This window comes from Galendromus occidentalis, unplaced genomic scaffold, assembly GCF_000255335.2.
Source record: "Galendromus occidentalis unplaced genomic scaffold, Mocc_1.1 scf7180000076574, whole genome shotgun sequence".
Classification (NCBI taxonomy): Eukaryota; Metazoa; Arthropoda; class Arachnida; order Mesostigmata; family Phytoseiidae; genus Galendromus; species Galendromus occidentalis.
In genome coordinates this window covers 275,066-297,548 of record NW_003804563.1, presented here as the reverse complement: position 1 = coordinate 297,548, position 22,483 = coordinate 275,066, and the positions used below count along the sequence as shown (strand labels likewise).

At 50.1% G+C, this 22,483-nt stretch overlaps 3 protein-coding genes across 4 annotated transcripts; 2 read left to right on the top strand and 1 right to left on the bottom strand.

Annotated features, from left to right (window-relative positions):
* The first annotated feature begins 5,526 nt into the window (after positions 1-5,526).
* Positions 5,527-7,908, top strand: LOC100899594 (dual specificity protein phosphatase 3). Its single transcript, XM_029113345.1, has 4 exons — positions 5,527-5,645; positions 5,915-6,088; positions 6,349-6,572; positions 7,195-7,908. Exons 1-4 carry the CDS (start codon positions 5,527-5,529, stop codon positions 7,419-7,421), a joined length of 744 nt encoding a protein of 247 aa, XP_028969178.1. The 3' UTR covers positions 7,422-7,908.
* A 443-nt stretch (positions 7,909-8,351) lies between these two features.
* mRpL50 (mitochondrial ribosomal protein L50) lies at positions 8,352-15,351 on the bottom strand. Of its 2 annotated transcripts, none has more exons than XM_029113346.1 (3): positions 15,304-15,351; positions 9,263-9,381; positions 8,352-9,058 (listed from the first exon to the last, which is right to left on the bottom strand). In XM_029113346.1, the coding sequence occupies exons 2-3, from the start codon at positions 9,349-9,351 to the stop codon at positions 8,581-8,583; spliced, it is 567 nt and encodes a 188-aa protein (XP_028969179.1). In that variant the 5' UTR covers positions 9,352-9,381; positions 15,304-15,351; the 3' UTR covers positions 8,352-8,580. The 2 variants fall into 2 exon arrangements, with proteins under 2 accessions (XP_028969179.1, XP_003739627.1); XM_003739579.1 differs by lacking the exon at positions 15,304-15,351 and adding an exon at positions 9,511-9,648.
* LOC100906436 (citron rho-interacting kinase sticky) lies at positions 12,595-21,206 on the top strand. Its single transcript, XM_018642165.2, has 24 exons — positions 12,595-12,734; positions 12,854-12,948; positions 13,061-13,320; positions 13,430-14,417; positions 14,573-14,919; positions 15,061-15,273; positions 15,399-15,832; positions 15,949-16,113; positions 16,230-16,560; positions 16,660-16,809; positions 16,894-16,985; positions 17,094-17,463; positions 17,583-17,696; positions 17,780-18,115; positions 18,206-18,423; positions 18,514-18,693; positions 18,818-18,934; positions 19,097-19,316; positions 19,465-19,678; positions 19,806-20,167; positions 20,286-20,403; positions 20,528-20,655; positions 20,780-20,964; positions 21,119-21,206. Exons 1-24 carry the CDS (start codon positions 12,595-12,597, stop codon positions 21,204-21,206), a joined length of 5,865 nt encoding a protein of 1,954 aa, XP_018497681.2.
* The last annotated feature ends 1,277 nt before the right edge of the window (positions 21,207-22,483 follow it).

The window sequence follows — 22,483 nt, the reverse complement described above, 5'->3', positions numbered from 1 at the left end:
TATCCGCCGAAGATCCCGGTATCGGAAATCCCAGATCGGATAGTCCCCAGGAGACGAACCACGGAGTGGTCTCCTCGCTCTCGATCGCCTCGCCGCAGGAGTTGCGGGAAGCCGATCGGGGACTCAAGTGAGGCCATACCTAAGAATAATCGGAAGCAACATACCTTCGCTGTCGCAGAGCCGCAGGTTGCTTTCCTGTTAAGGGGGATTACGGCGCCACTCAAGTTCTTCCGCGGTACATCCGGTTCCTACTTTGCAATTGAAGTTTCGAGCGAAGTTTCGACGCAAGAAAGGCTCAATCGACGCAGCTGGAGGATCTTATGGATCCTCCGGCTCCTCAAGAATTTTTCTAAAATTTGGGTCGACACTTAACCCAGATACTTAGCCCTGATTTTGTGGAAAAAGGCCCGAGACTTCTGAGAGCTGCGCATACGCAATATCTCCTGCGCATGCCCTGACTCTCGCTTGTAAGGCGTCCACGGTGCCGAAATTCTCTCCGGGTTCGTGAGTGTGTTGCATTTCAATTGACACCCGCCCGATAGTCTAGATATCTAAGATTGGAGTGCAGTATGAACTTTGATCATCTTTCCGGATTCCTGAAGTAATACCCGTTTTCCGTTATGAGAAAAGATAATTGTTTTGAAGTTTATCGCTTCCCGTTACGGAAAACGTAAATCATATTCGTTCTTCCTCCCTCAGGAATTGAGGCAGGAGCTTCTCTAGCGTTTCGGCGTCACCTTGTTACGCTGATGTTCCTCGCATGGAGAAGGGGAAAACATCCCCGAAAATCGTTTTCCGTCACGAGAAACGGAAATTATTGGAGGGGAACGGTAAATGATTTTCGTTTCCCTTCTAAAGCAAAAAGGAAAATGATTGTCGTTTTCAGTTAAACGGAAATGAGCTCGCGGAGCCGACGTCCCTTAGTTTCTACGACCGAACCACCACCACGACTCGAGACGCTAATGATGGCTTCGAGCAGCCCCAACACGGCACCGATAGAAGTCTCTCAGTTCGCTCGGAAAGACATTCGCTGTGACCATTCTCCAGAGACTCGAGCGAGAATTATGACGATGTTCCATTCCGGAGCTCGAGTGCGAGTTTCGCAACGAATCCCACTCTTCCTTTTGCACCTGGTTCATGTTGCGAGTGACGCACCGCGCGAATTGTGCGGAGAAGAGCCCGCCGGGGCGCCGAGTAATCACATCGCGCCCGGGAACCCGCGGTTCGGGACGCAGGTTCCGGAATGTGTTTTGCCCTCGGGAGCGAGCCCGGAACCGACCGAGGAGCTTCATTTCGTGTCAATTCGCGGCTTCGAACAAAAAGGATTTGGCTTTCTTATTGCCTGTCAAGGAGTAGAGTCTCGTTGGCTGCATTGCCGCATGTCAACTGACTGAGACATTACATAAATCTCACTCAATCGAGAGGAGTAGTCTATAGGAATCGGTGAGAAGCGCCGATGGCGCGGAGCTGGAGTGATCGAGCCGGAGACGAGTCGATTCCATGTCGCCGGACCAATTCCGAGAGTATTTTAGCGAAATTGATATCAGATTGCCTCCAGTTGAGCGACGAAGTCTTGTCGATCGTCAGCGTCAAACGGGGTGGAGTCCGTCGGAGACCGATTCCTGTAACTCTGTTCGCAACTTCATTAGGGAAAACGAGAAATCACTCCCAGACCTCTGGGCAGACAAGCAGACAGACGTCAGTGCTCGTTTGAGACAGAACAGTTGCTCGTCTCCAGGTCGTGTCCTTGCGGTTGCGAGTCTGTTGCAGGCGAGCTCTACGTCAGGGACTCTCGGCGAGCGAAAATGTCATTCTCTCGAGGGAATCCATCGGAACGGAGGGAAAACCCAATCGAGTAATTTCCAACCGTCTTGACGAGGCCCTGACCGGCACTGCGAATCTCCGCTTATTTTTCTTCATTGTCCGGGCGTTTCGCCGCGATTCGGAGCAGGTTCGATTGCGAGCAGCTGCGAACCTCCAGTGTGGAACCTCGTCCCGGCCACGGAATACTCATAAAAGCCTCACCCACGCTCGGCCGTCTGGAAATTCGCATTAACTGACCTGATTGCACCGAACCATTTAATTCGTCGGCGGTGACGTCGCGTGTCTCGAGCGAAAGCGTCATCACTTGGCGAACGGGTCGAGTATTGAATCTCGCTCACGCATATGTGGGTGGCCTGCGGCGCGAAACATACCATCGAGGCTATTCATCATTCGAGGGAAACTGGGATAAACAAAAAAAAACGGCGAGATTACCCTCCGTCGCCGGCACGAGCAGCATAAAAAAACTTGGATGGTGTGGCGGGCAATACTCGCAAGCCGAAATCGAGCACATTCAAGCCGATTGAGTCTTCTTATGATGTTTACCTTGGAAGTCGCTTGCCAAGGGCCGCTGGACTCGATCGTCCGGCGCCCCATCCGCTCGCTCTCGCTGAAGACGGACACGACGGCGAACACGATATCCAATACTCGAGGGTGCAGATGCAGCAGAGACTGTCAATCGGAGCGGCGGCCCCACGGCAGCCATCGGTTCCCTCTATCCATACATTCGTCAATCTATGTATCATGTATCCATTTATCAAGCCCCCTAGCAAGCCGAGCAGCCGGCCGAGGTCGAAGCTGTTTGCTTTCATCTGCTTCTGCTGATGTTCGACCCTCTGCAGCCGCAGCGCAGAGCATCCCTCCAATGATCGCGGATCGGAAGAAACTCGTTCCGCAGATTTCGTTAGAGCCGCCGACATCAAATCAAGCGCTGTTGCTTTTCTTTCCCTCTGCTGATGATATAGTATGTAGCATCGTGGACTGAGTCCCAATGGCTATTGCGACGGCGGAAGCGATCGTACGAAAGCAGGCCGGACGGCCGCCCTGAGGGACTTTCGGCTCCTGCCTTCGTTCCGGGCATGTCGAGGTGTGGAGGCTAAGCCGCACAAAAACGCCATCTGCACCGAGATGAAGACAAGTGCCTTTCGACGCGGGCAGTGGCCATTTTTTCCGTCGTCCAACGATCGGTCGTATGGTATGACCGGGCGACGGCCATAACGTCATCGAGAAACGAGCGCTGAGCTGCATACATCATGTGTTCGCCTTCTTTTGTATGTGCTCCGCCTTCGTCGGATTGCTGATGTTTATTTAGAATGGGCTCCGAGCTCTGCTTGGGCTCCGTGGGTTTTGTATGGGGTTGAAGCTACGAGAGGGGATCTGTTTGTTCTCTAGTTCGCAGCGAAGCCGACGACTCGACGAACGCGAGAAGCAGAACCAAACTCCCGCGACATTTGTTGAGAGCCTCGGTGAGCGGAAAGTGAAGACTCTGGGAAAAGAATATTTTTATGTTGCGGTCCGAAGTTCAGCTCAGCTTGTTCCTCTCGCAAGGATTTCCGAGGTCGCTTGGTCGTCGTCGCTTTCGTCGTTATCTCCGCCGCCGCGCGCCGCCTGCCAAGAGACTCGGCATTTAGGAATAATATGCGTATGTATGAATCGAGTTGGGAACCCATCACGGCCGGGTCCTTGCCATGATCTCTCCCGGGGACAAGAGCACGATCGCCGGCCGTAAATTCGTTTTTTTTTCGGATCCCACTCACGAGTCGCGAAGGCTCAACGGGAAGAGCGCGGGGAGCATCGGGTCGCCCGTGCCGGCTTGGGATTCCTCTCGTGCTTTTTCCGGAAGGGGAACGCAAAGGGAAGCGATCGATGCTAGCGAAAAGACTCGAAGGGAGGGCTGGTGGAATCCCGTGCCGGTTTTGATTCTTGTCCCATGCCTGAATAAATTATCTCCCGTATTTCCGACTGGATCTCGTGAGTCGAGATCTTACTCCGTAGCTTTCTGCCGCGACGGGAGACGAGCGTAATCTTCGGTCCCGAGTACAGTGATGGCTCCCCTTCGAGCTCGGAGTCGAGCCTGCGCAAGAGTATATGCAGCGCAGCGAAACCCCGCGCCGTCATTACGGAGAACGAGTTCATATGTGAGGTATTCCCGATTCATATTTTTCCCAGACTCTGGAAGCTCAACGATTGAGTATCTGCTGAATTCATTTGAATATTTCAACGAGGAGATACGAACTCGTTGCCAGGATGCTGCATCTGATATCAGTCAGTGGAGAAGGGGCCCAGATTCGAAGATCAGCGCGAGAGCGAATTGAATTCCGTAATCTGATCCCTCAGACGGTCGATCGTCTTTCCGTGCATGATTATTGTCGACTGCTCGTCTCTTGAAGAGAAAGACTCCGACCCTGCTTCCCCTTCTCGAGGGTCTGCATCCTGTGTGTTCGATGGTGGTGTGCACCCTTCCTCTTTTCTCATCGAAAACGTGACTTGAATCCGAATCATCATCCTTCATAATTTGACATGATTCTCGGAATCACTTGCCTCCGGTTAGGTCTCCCCTCGGGAATGAAGTTTCACCGATCGTCGGTGTGGCTCTAATTTTGAGGGCAACACGTGTCTCCGTGTTCTGACACCTGGAGGGTCCCGGGAGACGAATATCTGAGTTTCACCCCTTTAGATAACATTTGTGTTCATTTGAGTGTCAGCGCACCCCGTTCTAAATAGGTGTTTGTACTCCTTTCAGGAAAGGAGAGATTCAAGTATCAAGTCGTGTCGGTTCGTTGGTTCTTTGGGAATTTAAGAGAACAGGACGACGGAAATTCTGACGGCGTGACGGGAGAAAATACTTAACAGACCCCTAGTGAGACACATAGTGAGAAAGTCTGATTACCTGATTTTGGTCAACTCCAATCTACAACGACAACCAAGAAAGCAGCAATCTTATCGAGCGTGACGAAGCAAGTCCTGACTTATCCTCTGAGAATCGATCTATCCATATATATTTATATATATATATATACATACATATATCCATCTATCAATCTATCTGAGTGTCTACCTATCTATCCGTCAATCATCCATCGATCCAGAATATCTATCCACCCACTAATCATTCGACTGATATTGAATCGAAAATGTATGTATGACGTCATCTGTGAAAAGAAACGAGAAACTTTTATCGATATACGTCGAGCGAAACGCGTCACGATAAGAGACCTAGGAAGAAGACTCGACCTTGGAATATTCCCGGCTTGAGACCCGGGTAGTAGCAACGAGGAACTAGTGAAGGAGCGTGACTCCCCAATAATCACCGTGATAAATTACGAAGACACGGTGAAGTCAGCGGAGGTCGTGAATCTTTTGCTCTCCGTGCGAAATCTGTCCCTTCGGCTCTATCTGAAGTCGAGTCCTCCGCCGTCAGAGGAATACGTCCGTCCGTCCGTCTGATTGTATGTATGACTAGTGCACGCATAGGTGCCGAGCTGGGCAAACATCAACCCGACCAAAGGACAATTACTGCGTCAACCGTCCACGGAGTGTGTGAATCGCTCCGGATCTAGGCTTGGGGAGCCGCGAGTGTATGTAAGAAAGTTCCGCGCTCCTCGGAGGCCGCCCGACGAAGCAGCGACGGCTGGGGAATCGCCGTGCCGCCGCCCCGAGCAGCATCGAGAACCGCCTTCGTGAGCCATTGGATCGCGCTGAGTCATGGGGGTGATCTGGGACCGGGTGTGGAATTCCGTCAAGCATACTTGGCTTCTCTACAATGTGGTTGTGCCCGTGTATATGTGGTTTAGGGAGACCTGCGATTCGGCTGTGTGTCCAAAGTAGGTTGCTCCGCTCGAAATTAATGCTTCGCTCAAGCGGCAGCTGTTGCCATCGCTTCACTCCTTCCTTCCCGAAACTCCATTCAATCCCAACTAACCCACCGAAATGAGCCCTCACAAGCCACTGCATGCTTCACAAAATGTGGACCTTGACCAAAAGACCCGGATCGAAACGCTTTGCAGAAAAAACAATTGTTGAAAACTTTTTCATCATCATGTACATATATTTTTCAACGTTGGCCTAACCCCTGTTTCATCCCTCTCGCCAGAATGAGGGCTCTACAACAAATCCTCAACGAGGTGCGTCCACCATCCACGAGGCTCGCAGGAATCGAGTTTTTGGAAAAGAAGCATAATATTAAGGCGAAAGCGGACGGCCGAGATCGTTACGTGTTCGGCGTAGATCTGGACGAGGTATATCCAGGCGTATTCGTTGGCGACGAGTGAGTATTCACTTTTTTCACGTGGACATCCTGTGTATCGGATGGAGCAAGCCATTAGCGAAAATAGCTCGACAACGAGAGAATTCAGATGTCGACTTTTCACCTGGTCGGAATTGTGCAGACGCGGAGTTGACTGTAACCTAGAAACACTCGCCGTGTTGTGGCCGATAGCCAACGGCCCTAGTTTCCTACTCGTCCAGCTTGCACATGGGACAGCTGAGCGTCCTTTGCGGAATATTTGAGAGGGATTAATTTTTCAGGGGGGCCGCGCGGAACGTGGAATACCTCAAGTACCTGGGCATCACGCACGTTCTCAACGCAGCTGAAGGTGTAGGATTCGGCCAAGTGTCCACATCCGCAGAGTTCTATCGGCCTCACGGTCTGAGGTACATGGGACTGATGCTTGAAGATGTTGCCAGTACAGACATGGGTTCCCAATTCGACCCTGCGTCAGATTTCATCGAAGGAGCTCTTTTGCAGAACGGTTAGTTCTCGTGTGCACTCCGAACAGTTCTTTTTACTCGACCGTCTGTGGGGCGGAGCGTAGCGGGCTTTGCTCAAAGTCCCATACGAAGCGCTGTCCTTTTCTCTGCGGAAAAGTTCAGATCGACCTAATCTAGGGCCCTACATCAACAAGTGTCGCTTGAGCGTCAGATAAGATGCTAATGAGCCGATCGAGCAGAGGAATAATGGTGCACGACAGATTCTCCAAAAATACAACGTAATTCTCCTCTCATCATTAGCTGATAGCTTCTTCCATCTCCCCAGCAGAATAATTAAGGCGAGCGTGGTGCTGGTAATCGATTTCACAGGAGATGAACGACCGGGACTCTGCTGAATTCCGGCAAACTATCCGGGATACCGCGAGAAAACATCTGAGCTTCGATTCCCCACAAATCATCGTCCCGATTTCCCAATATTCGCGCAGCGGAGCTCGACTCGACGTTTCGTCAGTCGGGGGGGATTAAATTGTAGGGCCACCCCCTCGGCCAACCCATCATAATTAAAATAATTGGGTCCTAGCGACGAGAGTTTCATGTTTTCGAGCGAAGCGGGACTTCCGCATCATTTCGGTTTCGTTGACTCTCAATAATCCTGACTTTCAGGCAAAATCCTCGTCCACTGCCTGATGGGTATGTCTCGTTCTGCAACCCTTTCCGTGGGCTTCCTGATGTTGCGGCGGGGGATGACCGTAGAGCAGGCTCTCACTCAGGTTCGGCAGCATCGAGGGGTACGGCCGAACAATGGTTTCCTGAGTCAACTGATTGAACTCGACAACCGGATTCGGAGCGAGCAAGCCGTACTACACGAACAATACGAGCACATGATGTGAAGGAACGACAAGAGCTGGGGAACACCTCCGATTTGATATCGAGAGTACCAATATGTGATGCTTCCGTGGAACATAGCGTGCAATAATTCTAGTCACCCGACGAACATGCTGATATCGGACGTTCCGGTAGGCGTGATCGACGAGGAGCGTCCCCATCACAGGAACCTGAACCCGGGGTTTTGTCCATTGGCACCGTTGATGCATCATCTTATTGATTTCTCTTCACCCCTGAACGGAAGTTCTCCGCGAGAAGTTGAATTGAGGATGGCCTTGTAAAAGAAAAACAACTCGATGTGTTGTGCCTGTGACTCGATGACGACGAGGCGATTTACATGGAGGGGTAATATTGAATTTCCTATGTACATGGGTCACCGCTCCGGTATATAATTCCAAACTCGGCGATGATCGAGCCGGAAAACTCGATCCGATCCTGAACGACTACTCACACGGCTCCGATTTTTCCCGCAATCGACCGCGATTAAAGTATCGCATATTCAGTATCGCTTTTATGATTCCGTACTCGAAGACACGTAGCCACGGAAAAAAATTGCTTTCAATCCTATAAGCTCCCGTGCAAGATCCGTATTCCGATTTGTATCCGTATTCCCTTTCGATGCTGGAACATCTTGACTTCCTTGTGCCAAGCTTTGGAACTCTTTGACGATTTTCGTACCAATTAATGAATTTAGAGAGCATCTATCACGGTTAGTGTGCTGTCGAAATCCCTAGTATCACAAGTGTTCTGATCATCGAGAATCCATCTCCTTATTATTGTCACCATAGCCAAATGTTGACGTCATTTAACGGTCCCTACGAGGCCTTGTATCTACTGTAACGATGAAACATCGTCATATACGAATCATGTGTGAGCAATTTGAATACCTGCTGGAATATGAAGCTACATATACACAGTACGACGAAAATCTAGAGATCGATGATCGATTCATTGATATTTATCCGATGTTGGTATAATAAATATATGTATACGTTGTATCGGTACGATGCTGATGTTCATTTTAGACTGTTTCAGACTACCCTGAGACGGAAGCCTCGAACGGAAAAACCTACCACGGACTCGATATTGAGCGTTTATTCAAGCGACTCAGTGAGAAAGCAACATCACCATCCACTAACCATGTACACAAAACACCCGAGACTACTATTTCCGTTTGCTCGTATGAACTTCGAAAGGCCATGATCTATCCATGGACCAAGAATCGTATTTCTTTCGTGTCCGCAGTCCAGTGACTTTGCAGCCCGCGCCCGGATATGCGGTTACCCCATTGAACATTGTGTCCCGATCAGGATGGAACCGGACATAATTTTCCAAGACGTGGAGATTGTCGGGTTTATCTTGCCGGGCTACCAGCCTGTCGTAGGAATTCAGGCCATCGACTTCCTTCGAGAAGTATTCGAGAACGTTACGCGCCGTCTTCAAACTAGCGATTTCGTAGTTTGGAATATCGTGGTCGAACTCTCGCACGCATTCCGCCAGAAAGCGTACTTTGGTGGGTTGCGAAAGTTTCGCCTCCCATAGATCGGCCCGTTTCTCCTGCGGCATGTGCTTCTCGATGATTTTCTTCAGGCGCTCTTGGAGATCCTCCGGGGGCGAATAGGGCCGTTGAGGTCTACAGAACCTGGAACCCAAACGAGGCGATCGAACGATTCAGTTTGGCTGCTCATGAATGAAATCGCAGACCATTTTTAGAGAGTGGGAAACTCATTCAGCGCCGCGTCTGATCTCAGCAGAGTCCGTGACTCAATTTCAACTGTCCGTAGAGGGTGAAGGGAGACATAATAATGAATAATAACAATCGGAAGGACTTGGAGCGCAGTATTACCCTCGATCCGCCATCGAATTCAGAATAGCTTGCACTGTTGTGCCGTCATCCAACTTGTCTGCATCGTAGTACTCTTTCTTCGTCAACATCGCTTTATAAGAAACCCCGGTACGGACACTCTGCAATGAAACGAAGCGAGCCTGCTTAGTTAGACTTTCCATTCTCGCGCTGACTCGTCTCGGAGCCGGCTGCGACCGAATTCCCTCCCGCAGCATCCGAACAGAGTGTCGTTTCCTAAAACAGCTGACCTGAACAAAAGCGGGATTGGCTTGACTTCGCAAAAGCAATGCTCGACTGTACTGCGCGAGACCTGCCATGGTTGCGGTCGTGTGTAGAGATCGCAGTCTGCGCTCTGCTAGCTCTTAACAATACATTGTCCGGTGTGTAGTCGGGGAATGATGGGCGACGCCATATTGGACTCGATGCGTTCTTCAAGAAAGATTTTGCCTCTCGGATATGGGGGAGCCGATCATAACGAAGGGGCCGATAAGTTGCTCTCAGTTGAGGGGGAAGCTTGAAGCGGAAGATTTTGACACGGAAATAACTTTTACCCCCACTGAATTCAAGTCCTCCGGCCGGAGGGCTGGAGCACCCGCCGCTGCCGCTTCACGGCGCTCGGATCGGGCGGAAAGATCATCGAGTTTGAAATTGTTCACGGGAGGGATAACAGGTTTTCTGAAGAAGTTTCTGAAATGTGTGTTGGAAATAAGTGCGACTGAGCGGAATCCATCCAGGAGTTCCCGGCTGGACTTCATGTGAAAGTGAGTTGCGAATCGCCGCAGTACGAGTTACGGCAAGGGGGAAATCGTCTGTTGTTCTCACATCAGTTACCAAGTGGCAGCGGCGGCACAGTACGAGAAACAAAAAATTGTGATCGCCGACGTCGGCGACAACAAACACTGCTCCGCGGTTTCGCTGCTGGCAGGAGCGAGAACAGTTTCATTTGTCGTGCCTGATCATTTTGAATGACAACCGTCTCGTGAGGATCCTGAGGTCTTCGTGGAATCGTCCCGAGCGACAGTTCCGACCGAGCACGGACAAAATTTGGACGAAGCAACGCCCAAACCATCCGTTGAACGGGTCCGGAGCTCCAGTTGTGAACTCGTTCTCGAGAAGACTGTAAGACTGTCACGTCTCAAGAGATGCTTACAAAGAAAATTCAGGGACATAGGTGATCTGCTTTTGCTCGTAAGTGATTTTGTCTCTCGATATGTGGGTTTTGCTGGGAGATCGGCGATTCCGAACGGCAACGGAGCCGTACCGCTCCACAAGTGAGATTTTCTCTTGTCAAAGAACCGCTGTGTCGACCGCGAACTACGTTCCTAGAAAGAGCTTTCGGTCATCCGGGTTACTTTTCGAGACCGACGTTTAGTCAGAGCGACTTAAGAGCTCTTGGCTGTCGTAGACGGGGATAAGGCCGTCCGCTCCTTCCACTTGTTGAGCTTCCTCACCCCGAGCATGATCCTGAGCATCTCTCTTGGAGCTCTTTCGCTACAACCGAGATACATGTCTTCGGGGCATTGAATTTGTTGAAGTGAGCTCTGAATGACCGCTTCAGGGAGTTCCAAATCGAGACGCAGTCGTTGGAAGGGCTTCCCGTTGGATGACAGAGAAAAATCGTCGCGGCCGGACTGCGGGCCGTTGTCTTAGCTCGTCTCGGGTCACCGCCATCATTGTGTCTGTCTGTCTAGTGGTCTGACTGTGTGTGTCTGTCCGACTGCCACTGTCGGAGACTACAATCCAGCAGCGACAGAAATCAAACGATGTTTTCACGAATTCACATCCGATATCATCCGACGGAGAAACATTACATTTACGAAATCCCATCCGGAGCTATTGTCGGATTCATTCCGGCAATCGATGGTGACCGTCCCTGCATGCATGGCGTGAGAACTAAGTCGAAGACAAATGTTTTCGAATTGTGATTTTTGAAACGCGTATAACAGGAAATGGCATTCGAATCGTCGAGTCAACTCCGGCTTGTGAGAAAACGAGTGTCATCTGAGCCTATGACGCATCGCTCCTCTATACGCAACGCCGCAGAGAACGTGCCTTTGCGCTGTTTCCTATCACCGGAGACATTCGTGGTGCTCGTCGACACCTGGGTACGGTAATCCGATTCCGAGGGATGTCGAACACGAGTATGCCTTGAAAAAAACTCAAATTCTAGTTGTCCTGAGAAACAATAATCCGGAAGATCGGGAGCTCTGTCGTTGTCAGGCTCGCTTATGATCGGCGACGCTGGAGTGAACATTCTCGCGGCGTGATTTTAATTTCTAGGAAATCGGGAAACCACCTCCGATCGGAATTATGCTGCGTGAGTTATCTCTAGGCTCGAGTTCGGAACGCTTGACCGTATTGGTTTGTGCCGCATGGTGGCATCTCGAGTGGACGAGACGAGGGAACACGTCATTGCAGCGTCGGTGACCAAGATTCGATGCGGGATTCGGTCATGTGTGAGTGCCCGGAAGCCCACAAGGATCGCGAATTAGAGTGACAGTCGTCTGAGCGGTTACAGATGTGCGGATAATCGCGACTTTCGCGACGGCGGTCTCCATGGATCCTCCAGAAAGCCATGAGTTTTCGCCGTCGGTGTCGGGAACCTGACGGCAGAATCCGGCAGCACATCCATTGGGATAATGCATTATGGCTGGCTCTAGCATGGAGTCGAAATTCTCGAAATGCTCTTGTCGCGAAGAATCTCTGAAAATATAGGCAGGACCGACACTGAGGTATCACGCCCATATGGAGTTTTTCTACGCAACGTACACCCTGGAATGTATAGTGAGCACGAGAGCGCTTGCTTCAAGGGCTCTGATCAGCGCACATGAACCGTTGCCGCATCGAATCCCTCCACGAATGATCCTGCTCTTGCTCCTTGGGGGTTACACTAGCCCAATGAGATGAGTAGCAGAATCCTTCAACGTTTCCATCGAGAGAGGTTCAGCGATTGCATGACAGCCAGGGGGAGGTGCTTCGGCACCCGAGGCAATGATTCCTCGCTCTTAGTTAGCTCGTGGTTTATTCGGGAATGGTTTTCCCGGAGCCAAGTATGAAGACTGCGACTTTTTTTCCATGAGCCTCGTCTTGGTAAACCAACTGAGATCGGTGTCAGCTTCATCGCATTTATTATCTACCAGTCGCTTTGCAATACCCACGTAGAGAGGCTTCGCGTACCTGGTTGGAGCCGAACGACCGCGGAAATTGCTTTGAGGAATGGAATCTCAAACCATCCTACGCAAACGTCAAGACGAAATAGTATTAGTTTGGATTGAAACTCCAACACGCTTGCTCAAAATGCGGGGATACTAAAAGTCACCCCTCCTCACAGAATGGCCAGCTCGACAGTTTCAGCAGCGGGTTCTCCGGGCCGGAGGGAACCAATCGCGGTGAGATCGGCTCGCATCAACAACTTTGTGCTCGGCAAAAGCGCCACGATCGACGACAACAATTTGAAAAACTTATTCAACAGGTAAAGCTCCGAGTTCAGGAATTCCGTGAGAGAATGGAGAAGGAATCAAAAAAAAATCGAGTCCCCGATAGCGCATCCTCACAGCTTGCGGGGGAGATCAAATCTTTTGCGTATTCCAGAGACTCGCTTCTGGACGCTTTGTTCGTCCTGTACGAAGAGCTCAATAATGACAGCATGCGAAAGGATAAGAATGTACAGAAATTCCTCGAAAAGTGTAAGTAATTCATCGATGATTGGAAGGAGAGTCGAGGTCGGAGACTACGCTATGAAAGAATGCCCTTCATGTACCGTATTGAAATGTTCTCTTTTTTCCTCGAATCGCGCAGATCGACAGCCGATCACGGACCTGCGTACTCTGCGGGTTTCAATCTCTGACTTCGAGGTGAAGAAAGTCATTGGCAGGGGTCACTTCGGTGAGGTGAAAGTTGTGAAAGAAAAAGCCACCGGTGAAGTGTTTGCCATGAAAACCTTGCGCAAGATTGAAACCCTAAGCCAGCAGGCTGTTGCCTTCTACGAAGAGGAGCGTGATATAATGGCGCAAGCCCAGGACACCAAGTGGATCACAAAACTCCATTACGCCTACCAGGTCGGTCCCAGTGGAATGGTCTTATCTGTCTCGGGCATGCAGCCCCTTGGCAAATCTGTCCAATTGTGTTTCGAGGGGGCAATGTTCAAGATTTTCTTTCCCATTTCAGGACGCAGACAATCTTTATCTTGTGATGGAGTTCCTGCCCGGCGGGGACCTCTTATCTCTGCTCGATCGGAACGACAACATTCTGAGCGAGGACCATGCGCGATTTTACCTGGCGGAACTCGTTCAGGCCATCAACACACTCCACTCAATGGGATACGTCCATCGCGATATCAAACCGGACAACATTCTCATTGATCGCCGAGGCCATATAAAATTAGCGGATTTTGGTTCAGCCGCGAGGCTGTCGTCCAAGAAAGACGTAACTTCTAAGATGCCGGTCGGAACACCTGACTACATCGCCCCCGAGGTGTTGCAGGCGATGAACGAGCGCGGCACTTCCGGGCAAACCTACGGGACATGCTGCGATTGGTGGTCGCTGGGTATCGTAGCCTACGAAATGCTTTACGGTCAGACCCCGTTCAGCGACGAACGAGTCATGAAAACATACTCCAACATCATAAACTTCAAAAAAACCCTCGCTTTCCCGACCGATTTCGTCGTGAGTCCTCCAGCAGTGGCTCTTATCACAGCGTTGCTTGAGCACTCGGACAAACGACTCGATTACAAAGGTCTCTTGGAGCACAAGTTTTTCGAAGGGACCTTCTGGTCGAATCTGCGTTCAATGGTTCCACCTTTCGTTCCCCAACTGACTGGGCTCGACGATACCTCGAATTTTGATGATTTTGAAGAAGAATCACGGGCATCGAGTCGCGCCTACTTACGGTCTCTGCAGAAAAAGGAGTTCGAAACTGCCAATCTGCCCTTCGTGGGATTCACCCACACCCTCGAAGCGGAACAGCACACTATGGATCCGTCGGTCGAGGGACAGACCGCCGCGATGGCTTTCTCGGGTACTCTCCGCAAGAATGACGATACCAGGCGGAAAGAACTTCAGGAAAAGCTAGCGCTCGTGCAAGCCAGTGAAAGTCAGCTCAAAGACGCGAACGAGGGTCTGAAGTCTCGTTTGAAGGAATCCGAAGCGAGAACAGGTGATTAGTGCGAATCATGCGCATCCTTTGGCAAATGAGCAAAATGTGCCCCGGGCGAGAAAAAAATGCAACCTGGACAATGGTGATCCATGGGGAGCAGAGTTCCGGAAATCGCCGGTTGAGAAACAAATGGGTGATTTTCTTCTGAATTACAGCCAAATTCCAAGATGAACTGAGCGCTCTCGAACGCTGCATGATCGAGAGGGACACCGAGCTCAAGAAGTTAGAGGAGAAATGCCAACAAGAAACTCTGCTAAGGAAACGCAGCGAGCAGAAAGCCATTGAAATCGTCAAAGGTTACCAAAGGCAGTACAAGCGCTCCGACGAACTCATCAAATGGAGTTTGACGGCGCCAGACAGCCCGCTTAACGACAAGAATCAATCGAGACTATTCGATCTACCGCACCAGATCCTGGAACAGCAGAAAACGATCGAGGATTTGACGAAGGAGTTGCAGAAATCCCGAACCCTTGCCAGGGACTACAAGGAGAAGTTCCACACTGTTAGTTTACTATTATTGAATCACGAGAGAAGTCTGCGGAATCGAGCAGACTTGTCCTAAGTTGCTTGTTTGTAATCCTCGCACGAGAAGTCGGAGTGAACTCCCCCAGCAGATCGTCAAGCTTCGTTCCCCTTGTTGCAGATTTTCTCCGACAGCCAGAAGTGCGTGGAACGCCTCCAGGAAATCCAAGTCGGCAACCTTGCATACGTTGAAGGACTGAAGAAAGATCTCACTGAAGCCGTTAATTCTAAACGCGTTGTGGAAAATAACTTGGCGAATGCTCGTCAACTTTGTGAAGAGTACGTCAACCGGCTCAAAGAACTACAGGATACCAATAGAGAGCTGAAGATCAAGGTCAGTTGGCGTTGAGACTTTTGAACATACCCCTTGAGCGTCTCTCCCGTGCCTCGTATAAACGATAGAATTCGAGGACAATTTGTGACAATATGAACGATATAGAACTTAATTTCGTTCTTCAGGTCAAGACGCTCGAAGTCCGCGTGCAAGAGCTCGAAACTGAGTTGAGTCACAGCGATCTGTCTGAATTCGAGGGGCCAAGTGACTTGGCTGCAGAGTGTGCCGAGCTGCGCATGAAACTCCAAGGAGCCCAGGAGACGAACACAAGGCTGGAAGTTCAGGTTGTTGAACTCGCAGAACAGGTGTCACAACTTGAAGCCACGGAGATTCGCAGAACCAATGAAGCCGCTGCACCTTGCGTCTCGTGCGCCACTCTCGAGAAACAGATCGAGGCTTTGAAGTCACAGCTGGCCTCAACTCTCGATAATGAACGACAGAGGCCCGAAAATGTCGTGGGCGTGAATGGCGACGTTCAAGATGGCAGGAAAGTCCGATTCAGCGAGATTGCCGATTTCACGGTCAATCTGGAGAATCACGTCGATGACAATCGTAACAGGTATGTCATCGGCTTACTTTCACAAATCGTGTTGTTGCGGAGCCCCTCTCGACTAGAGATGACTCATCAGATTTGGAATGACTAGAAGCTGAGAAGTTATCTCAAAAATTCTGCAGTGTGACCATCCTGACGGACGACGAGAAGAAGCAGAGGCTGTCCATCGGGACGAACTCTTCGTTCTACACAGTGGACAGCTGCCTTTGCAAATGCGCGGAAGAGAACGAGGCTCTCCGCAAAGATCTCGAGAAAGCTCGCGAGGACCAAGAAATAAATAAGAAGAGGTTAGTCCGGGGCCGCGATCCTGCTGACTTGATTTACATGATCGAGGTTCTTCCCATAGATGCCCATGGGTACTCGTGTTTGATTTAATTCTATTTGAGCGCCACGTTTTTTCCAGGTGGCTTGACACTTCGGTCGAATTGCGGAAACGCAACGAGCAAATCAAGGAGCTCCAGCTCGACCTCCGAATCGCCAATCGCGAGATCAAAAACTTCAAGAGCGCTTCGGAAACCAATGAAAAAATCAGAGGTCAGACTCTTGAAACCGAAAAAGCCCTCAAGGAGCAACTTGCGGCGGCGGAGACGTTCAAATCAAGGCTCGCTGAGCTCGAGGAAGAGCTGCAGTCCACAAAGGATCTGGCTCAACAGAAGGAGTTGGCGGCTGAGACAGAGCAGGCGAAACTCCAGGAACGCCTCCGAATGCTGCAAGACACCACGAGCACACAGAGTGTAAGGAAGGACGGAATTCTCGGCGCAGTCAAGTTTCCTAGTTACCGCCCGGGGGCTCATTTCTCAATTATTCACTTCACGGATTAAAATTATTCACAGGATCTCCAACAACAACTCGCTTCGTTCTCCGACCAACTCAAAGAAGCTGGCCTCAGATGCAAGATGCTCGAGAAAGAGGCTGAGATGGCGAACCGTAGGAAAGTCGATGCTCAGAAGCAGTTGGAGGATTGCAAGAAGGAGCTGAAGAAGGTGGCGTAAAGGTTTCCGAGAGCTTTTCGAGAGACTTACGATCCGATGATTTTTCTTGTGTGTCATTCAAGGATCTTGTTGCAGGTCACTATCCAGAACGAAGAATGGAAAACCGAATTCAAGTCCGTCGGTGAGCTCATGAACGGTCTCAATGACGAAGCCGAGCAGAACAAAGCGTAAGTACAGATCATTGGACGGGCCGTTCCTCAATTTTCTCCCGATTGCTCCGCTCTGGGACTCGTCGGAGGCAAGAAGTAGTCTAGAAATCCCTCTACACATTGCAGTGAAATCGTCACCCTTCGGGAGCTTGTGGCGAAACTCCGTAGCGAGAATTCGTCCCTGGAAAACCAAGCCCAGCTTTTAGATGAAGCCCGGTCGACCCTCGCTAACCGCGAGTCTACGATAATCGACTTGAAGGACGCTCTTCGCGAGGAACAGGAGAAACTGTTCGAAGCTCTACGCAGCAAGGAACAGTTCGAAGAACAGATCTCCTTCGCTCAGGCTGAGCTCAAGGCGAAGTTGAGGACAATCGACGGCCTCCACGAAGAAGTTCTAAGCTTGAAACGTGAAACCTCGAAACACATAACGATGATCAATTCCCTGAATCGGAATATGGTACAACTCAACGAGCAGCTCGAAGACACCAATATAAAGGTGAGGTTTTTCGCGAGTGCGATCGATGGCGAACCCTGGCTTGCCTCAACGACCCCTGGTAAGAGCGACGACTGTCGTCCGCAATTAAAGCCAAGCACGCGAATTCTGTCTTCCCTCAGGCCGAAGAAGAGGAGGAGAGGAATAGATGTATCATGGCGCAGATGAAGAAACAGCAGAGCGAACACAGCTACGCTGTTTTGAGACTCACCAAACAGCTACAGCAATACGAGAAGGTATATATTTACATATACGGAGCATATTTTCCTGGGCTCAGTGCTGAATTCGGGTTTGCTCACGTCACCCCTATTCCTCCTAGTGCGTCGAGTTCCTCAAAGAACAACTGGCCAAAGCGAACACCAAGAAGAGCCTGTTCGGCTTCGGTGGGAAGAGCAAGGAAGAGAAAGACCGACACGGTCCGAGGGACAAAGAATACACCAGCAAGATCCGCAAATTACAACAAGAACTCGAAAGTTCCCGCCAAGAAGTTATGGAGCTCCAAAAGAAACTCAGTGAAGTCGAACGCCGGCTCGTGAGAGAGCAGGAACGAAACGAGAAGAAGGCGCAGCAAACCGCATCGCTCAACTACCACGATAGCGCGAGCTCGAGTCTCAGTGACTCCAGTCATCAGGAGCCTGTGAACACGACAAATGCGGTAAGTTCGTGAGCGATAGACTTGCTCATAGCCGAAGCTCCTGGGGACAAGCGCTCGGAATCCACTGACGCGTCTCATCCGATCTCACAGGTCAACCTCTGCTCTCCTCATCAATTGCGAGCCGTGGAAGAATTGACGAAATCGCCAGCCTCCAATCAAGCCTTGCAGCAACACACCGGACCCTTCCAAGGTCCAACCAACCGCATATCCCACAACATCCCGCATAAGCTCCACCATTCCATGGCGTATTCCAACAAGAAGTGCGATTTGTGCTCTCGCTCTGTGCTGATGGGCACGAAAATTGCCACGTGAGTTCGTTGACTGCTACATTCTGCTCAATTTTCAAATCCCCGCAAGGACCGATCTTACCAATGGGGTTCTCTCGCTCGGGATTGCAGGTGCCAAGAGTGTGACCATGCCTTCCACGTATCGTGCAGCCAAAAGGCGCCACCGGTCTGCGGTCTGACGCGAGAGCACCTTCGTCTCTATGAAAAAATGACCAGCGTCAAGTTCGCGAAGGATACAAAAGAAGTTTCGTTCAACGCCGAGAGACCGGAGGGCTACGTCAAGATACCAAAGTAAGATTCGATTACCTCGATTAGCGTTTCCGTCCAGCGAGCCGGGAACTTCCTGTGCACAGAAGTCTCCATGCTTGGGAAACCAGAAAATATCGCAGCATTTAATGGATCTTCTCGATTTTAGGAACGGGAGTCCAAAGTTCGGATGGGAGAAAGCCTATATGGTTCTTGACGATGGTATTCTGTACTTATTCGATAAGAATTTCACCCCAGGAGGCAACAACATCGAGGCTGTCGATCGGTAATTTCCAACTGTCACCCTTATGTCTACACTTTCCAAATCCCACCCCCCTATTGACACTATGCGTAGCAGCCATCCGAATTGGCGGAGAGGGGAGCGGCTAATCCGGCCAGCGGATGGGAGGAATTATTCGTGTTAAAAACTTCTGTGCGACTTTCCCAGGTACAACCTCGTTGGCGACGGAAACACGCATATCTACATCGATCGAGATGTTTTCAAATCAGAACTCCGTGAAGGAGTCAACACTGATTACGTTCTCAAGCTGGTTGTGCACAATCGCGAACAAGAAAAACGACCTTTGTATATGATGTTTTCGGGTGTGGGCGAGAAACGTCTCTGGTACAACGCCCTGCAAGACACCATCGAGAAACATTCGCGCGGTGTAAGTTGTGGAAGTTCACGCACAAGCATCAACGACGTGTTGAGACACGCTCATGTTTTGGATTCGTATGGCTCCCGAATCTCCGGGACTCGTAGTGTCTCTGAATCTGGAGGAATAAATGAATGAATGGTCGTTGATCTTTCCTCAGAGCAAGAGCGTGACGCGGAAAATAGCCGATATCCGAGACAGTCCCATGTATTGTCTGTGGGAAATCGATGAGAGCTTATTGCTCGTTGGCGGAGCTGAGGGACTCCATGTTGTTGATGCCAGGCAGAAGAAGGTTCGCAGGACGATTCCGGGTGTACCGGCGGTTTTCCAGATTCAGCTCATCGACAACTTCAACAAGGCTATCATGATCGTTGGTGAGTTCGAGAACCGTCGGCATTGCCGAATCACCAGACACAGTGATCACAATAGTTTCTCCGAGGTATGAACCTCCTTAAAAAGTATGATGATCGCGACGCTGATGATAGTTTTTGCTTTTTCTAGATTCTCGGAAGCATGAGTTGGTCTGGTGTCGGAAGTCCGACTTCAGAGACCACATTCAGTGCGAAGGGGACGTCGACCTACCTCCCGTGAGCCTCCTGCCCGTCGGCCTTTCGAACGGTCATGCTCATAGAGCTCACGGTCTGGAGAACTGTTCTATGTTCCGAGTGAGTCGGGACGGGAGCCTTCTCGTTGTGAGCAATTCTGAAGCGCTTATTGTGCTGCGCTACAGAGCCGAGACGCTGCTCTATGAAGTTGAGAAGAAATTCGAGACGGAAACCTTGTGTTCGTCAATCCAGTTGACTCCGTTCTCCGTCATCTTCAGCAGCGACAAGGTGTACGCCATGGACATGCGAACCTATGAGGTGAGTTCATTAATTCCTCTCAAATTCCGTGGAGTTAGAGTTTCAGTTTAACCTCGGAAGGTCCTTGCGGAAGTTCCTTGTTGCTTGACTCTATATGAGACGCGTGATGCTTCTCCAGGTCCGCGAATTCCTCGACGCCTCCGATGAGTCTCTGGGATTGTTCCCGACTGCTTTCAAGGGACCTTATTACATCCTCGAGGTGGAACCCCAGACCGAATATTTGATCGCCTGCAGCGGTGAGCACCCCGATTTCGTTCACACAAAAACTTGCTTATGCATTCGATGGACAATGCTTCCCACCATGTCTTTGGATTCGTCCGCGAAGATTCGGATTTGGCATTCATCGATTGTTCCTTGCAGCTATCGGCTTCTTCGTCAATGCTCAAGGGCGCCGGAACCGTGTCGGCGATATCAACCTTGGAAGCTCGATCCTTAACCTCGAAATGTGCCAAAGGTCCCTCTTCGTTTGTGACGACGATCACATCCAGGTACGGAGACCTCTGGATCAGAATCGTCGTGAAAAATTCATTTACATGTTTATATTTAACCTGGAATAAGTTTCTGATGCTGCGAGGAACACTCCTGGACACACAATCAATATGTTTCATGCAGGTGTGTATGGTTATGCCGTCCGGAAGCCACAATGACCTTCGGTTGGTGGAAACATTGCACGCCCGCAGCATCCGTTATCTCGGCCGAGCCAGAGGCAGCGATGCCATCTACGTGGCCTGGATTTGGAAGAATAAACCATGCATTTCGAAAATATTCGCGTTCCCCGTAGACAGCTCATCTCTGAGGTGAGAATCATGCTCAGCTCCTTATTTTGCTACACTTCCGGAACAGTTCCCATTCCATGTGATAGGGGTGTCGCTTGATTGCGGGACGCGGATCCCTACCGTTCAATGCTCTTCAGTTTCTGAGCCGTTGTCTAACATCATCTACAACTTCTAGCGATCTATCTGTTGCAACCGGCGGCGAATTTTCGTTCACATCATCGATTGAAGAAAACCTCGATCGCTTCGAAGATTGTCACGATTGAGGGAGCTCAGTCGAAGTCAACGGGTGGGCTAAGCCTGATCTAGGCGCGTAAATCGTGCTGCAGATCAACGCGGCCGCTGGGAAGAAGACCTCGAGGGCTTGCGCAAGTTGTTCGTCGGTGTTCTCGACAGTAACTCGAACATCATCCCTCGAAACGAATCGGTTCCGATATGCCAAAGTAATTCCGAGATATTTGGTCGCGAGTAGCTGTGTACTTATTGAGAGTGATTTCCATCTTGACAAGTTCGTTTCTCTTTGCACCCCGTCATCATTGGGTATCATCGCCAGTCATTGCATCGAGACCTTTATAGGTAGCGTGGGTGACGTGACCTACATCTGTGGAATCCGCTCATATCGATAATCCTTTTTATAATAATTCCTCACCGATCCTCGCCATCGTCGCGAGTATCTTTCAAGAAAAATACGAATTGAGCACATTCCACGAATGTAATACTTTCTTAGCCTTTGTGGATAGGACTGATGCACACTTCGACAATTATTATTGAGCATCGAACTCTCTCGAGCCCATACATTCGATCAACGGTAGTCGTTGCCGGTTGTTCGGTTTTATTTATTGAAAAAAAAAGAAGCAAAAGAGGAGACTTTCCGGTAATTCCTCATCAGAGAAAAAGTGTGTCGAGGACCGTTTTGTACAATATACGGGCATTTGTAAATCTTGCGGTCGAATAATCAAGCGATCATTCAATATTTCCACCGATTCGATCGGTTCCTAGGCATCACCTATTGTGGTTTATAAATGGGGCATGACGACTATCATGGAAGGAGTGAATAATTCTTGAAAAGCACTTTCAACTGAACCGTCTGTAACTCTCTATTCCGAGTATGAAACCCGACTATCGATCTCTTCAGAAAATCATCATTCTCCACACTGATTCCAATTGATCGATCTTCAACTGGTTAGCGTTCTATGTAGATTCTCGATTGAGAAAGAGATTTGTGAGCGCCATTCCGGCATGCCTCCACGTCGGATGAGGTTATTCAGGAAGAAATCATTCTACTTTACTGTTCTTCTGATTGCCTCTAGCTGATTGCATCGATAAGAATGAATAAAAAACTCCTGGGTAGAATATTGTGAAGCTCATCTTTTCTGGATATCGGTCGTTCCTCTCCTCTTACTGGGGGTTTCCCCCGGCGTCTCTAAAGAAGAGATGGCGGAGTCCGGAGGACCATCAAAGCGCTCTCCCAGGGAATTGGATCGATGCTGCCTGACACCTCTTGTTAGTCAAGGCTCATTTCCTCAGTTCCCTTGAGCCTCCT

Bases quoted from the DNA above. Each gene is read 5' to 3' on its own strand.
- LOC100906436 (XM_018642165.2), top strand. From the start codon at position 12,595: ATGGCCAGCTCGACAGTTTCAGCAGCGGGTTCTCCGGGCCGGAGGGAA. The intron at 18,424-18,513 runs GTGAGTTCGTTG...TCGGGATTGCAG, and splicing joins ATGGGCACGAAAATTGCCAC to GTGCCAAGAGTGTGACCATG. The intron at 20,168-20,285 runs GTGAGTTCATTA...ATGCTTCTCCAG, and splicing joins TGGACATGCGAACCTATGAG to GTCCGCGAATTCCTCGACGC.
- mRpL50 (XM_003739579.1), bottom strand. From the start codon at position 9,579: ATGGCAGGTCTCGCGCAGTACAGTCGAGCATTGCTTTTGCGAAGTCAA. The intron at 9,382-9,510 runs GTCAGCTGTTTT...GTTTCATTGCAG, and splicing joins CCAATCCCGCTTTTGTTCAG to AGTGTCCGTACCGGGGTTTC. The intron at 9,059-9,262 runs GTAATACTGCGC...TTTGGGTTCCAG, and splicing joins AATTCGATGGCGGATCGAGG to GTTCTGTAGACCTCAACGGC.
- LOC100899594 (XM_029113345.1), top strand. From the start codon at position 5,527: ATGGGGGTGATCTGGGACCGGGTGTGGAATTCCGTCAAGCATACTTGG. The intron at 6,089-6,348 runs GTGAGTATTCAC...TTAATTTTTCAG, and splicing joins GGCGTATTCGTTGGCGACGA to GGGGGCCGCGCGGAACGTGG. The intron at 6,573-7,194 runs GTTAGTTCTCGT...CCTGACTTTCAG, and splicing joins AGGAGCTCTTTTGCAGAACG to GCAAAATCCTCGTCCACTGC.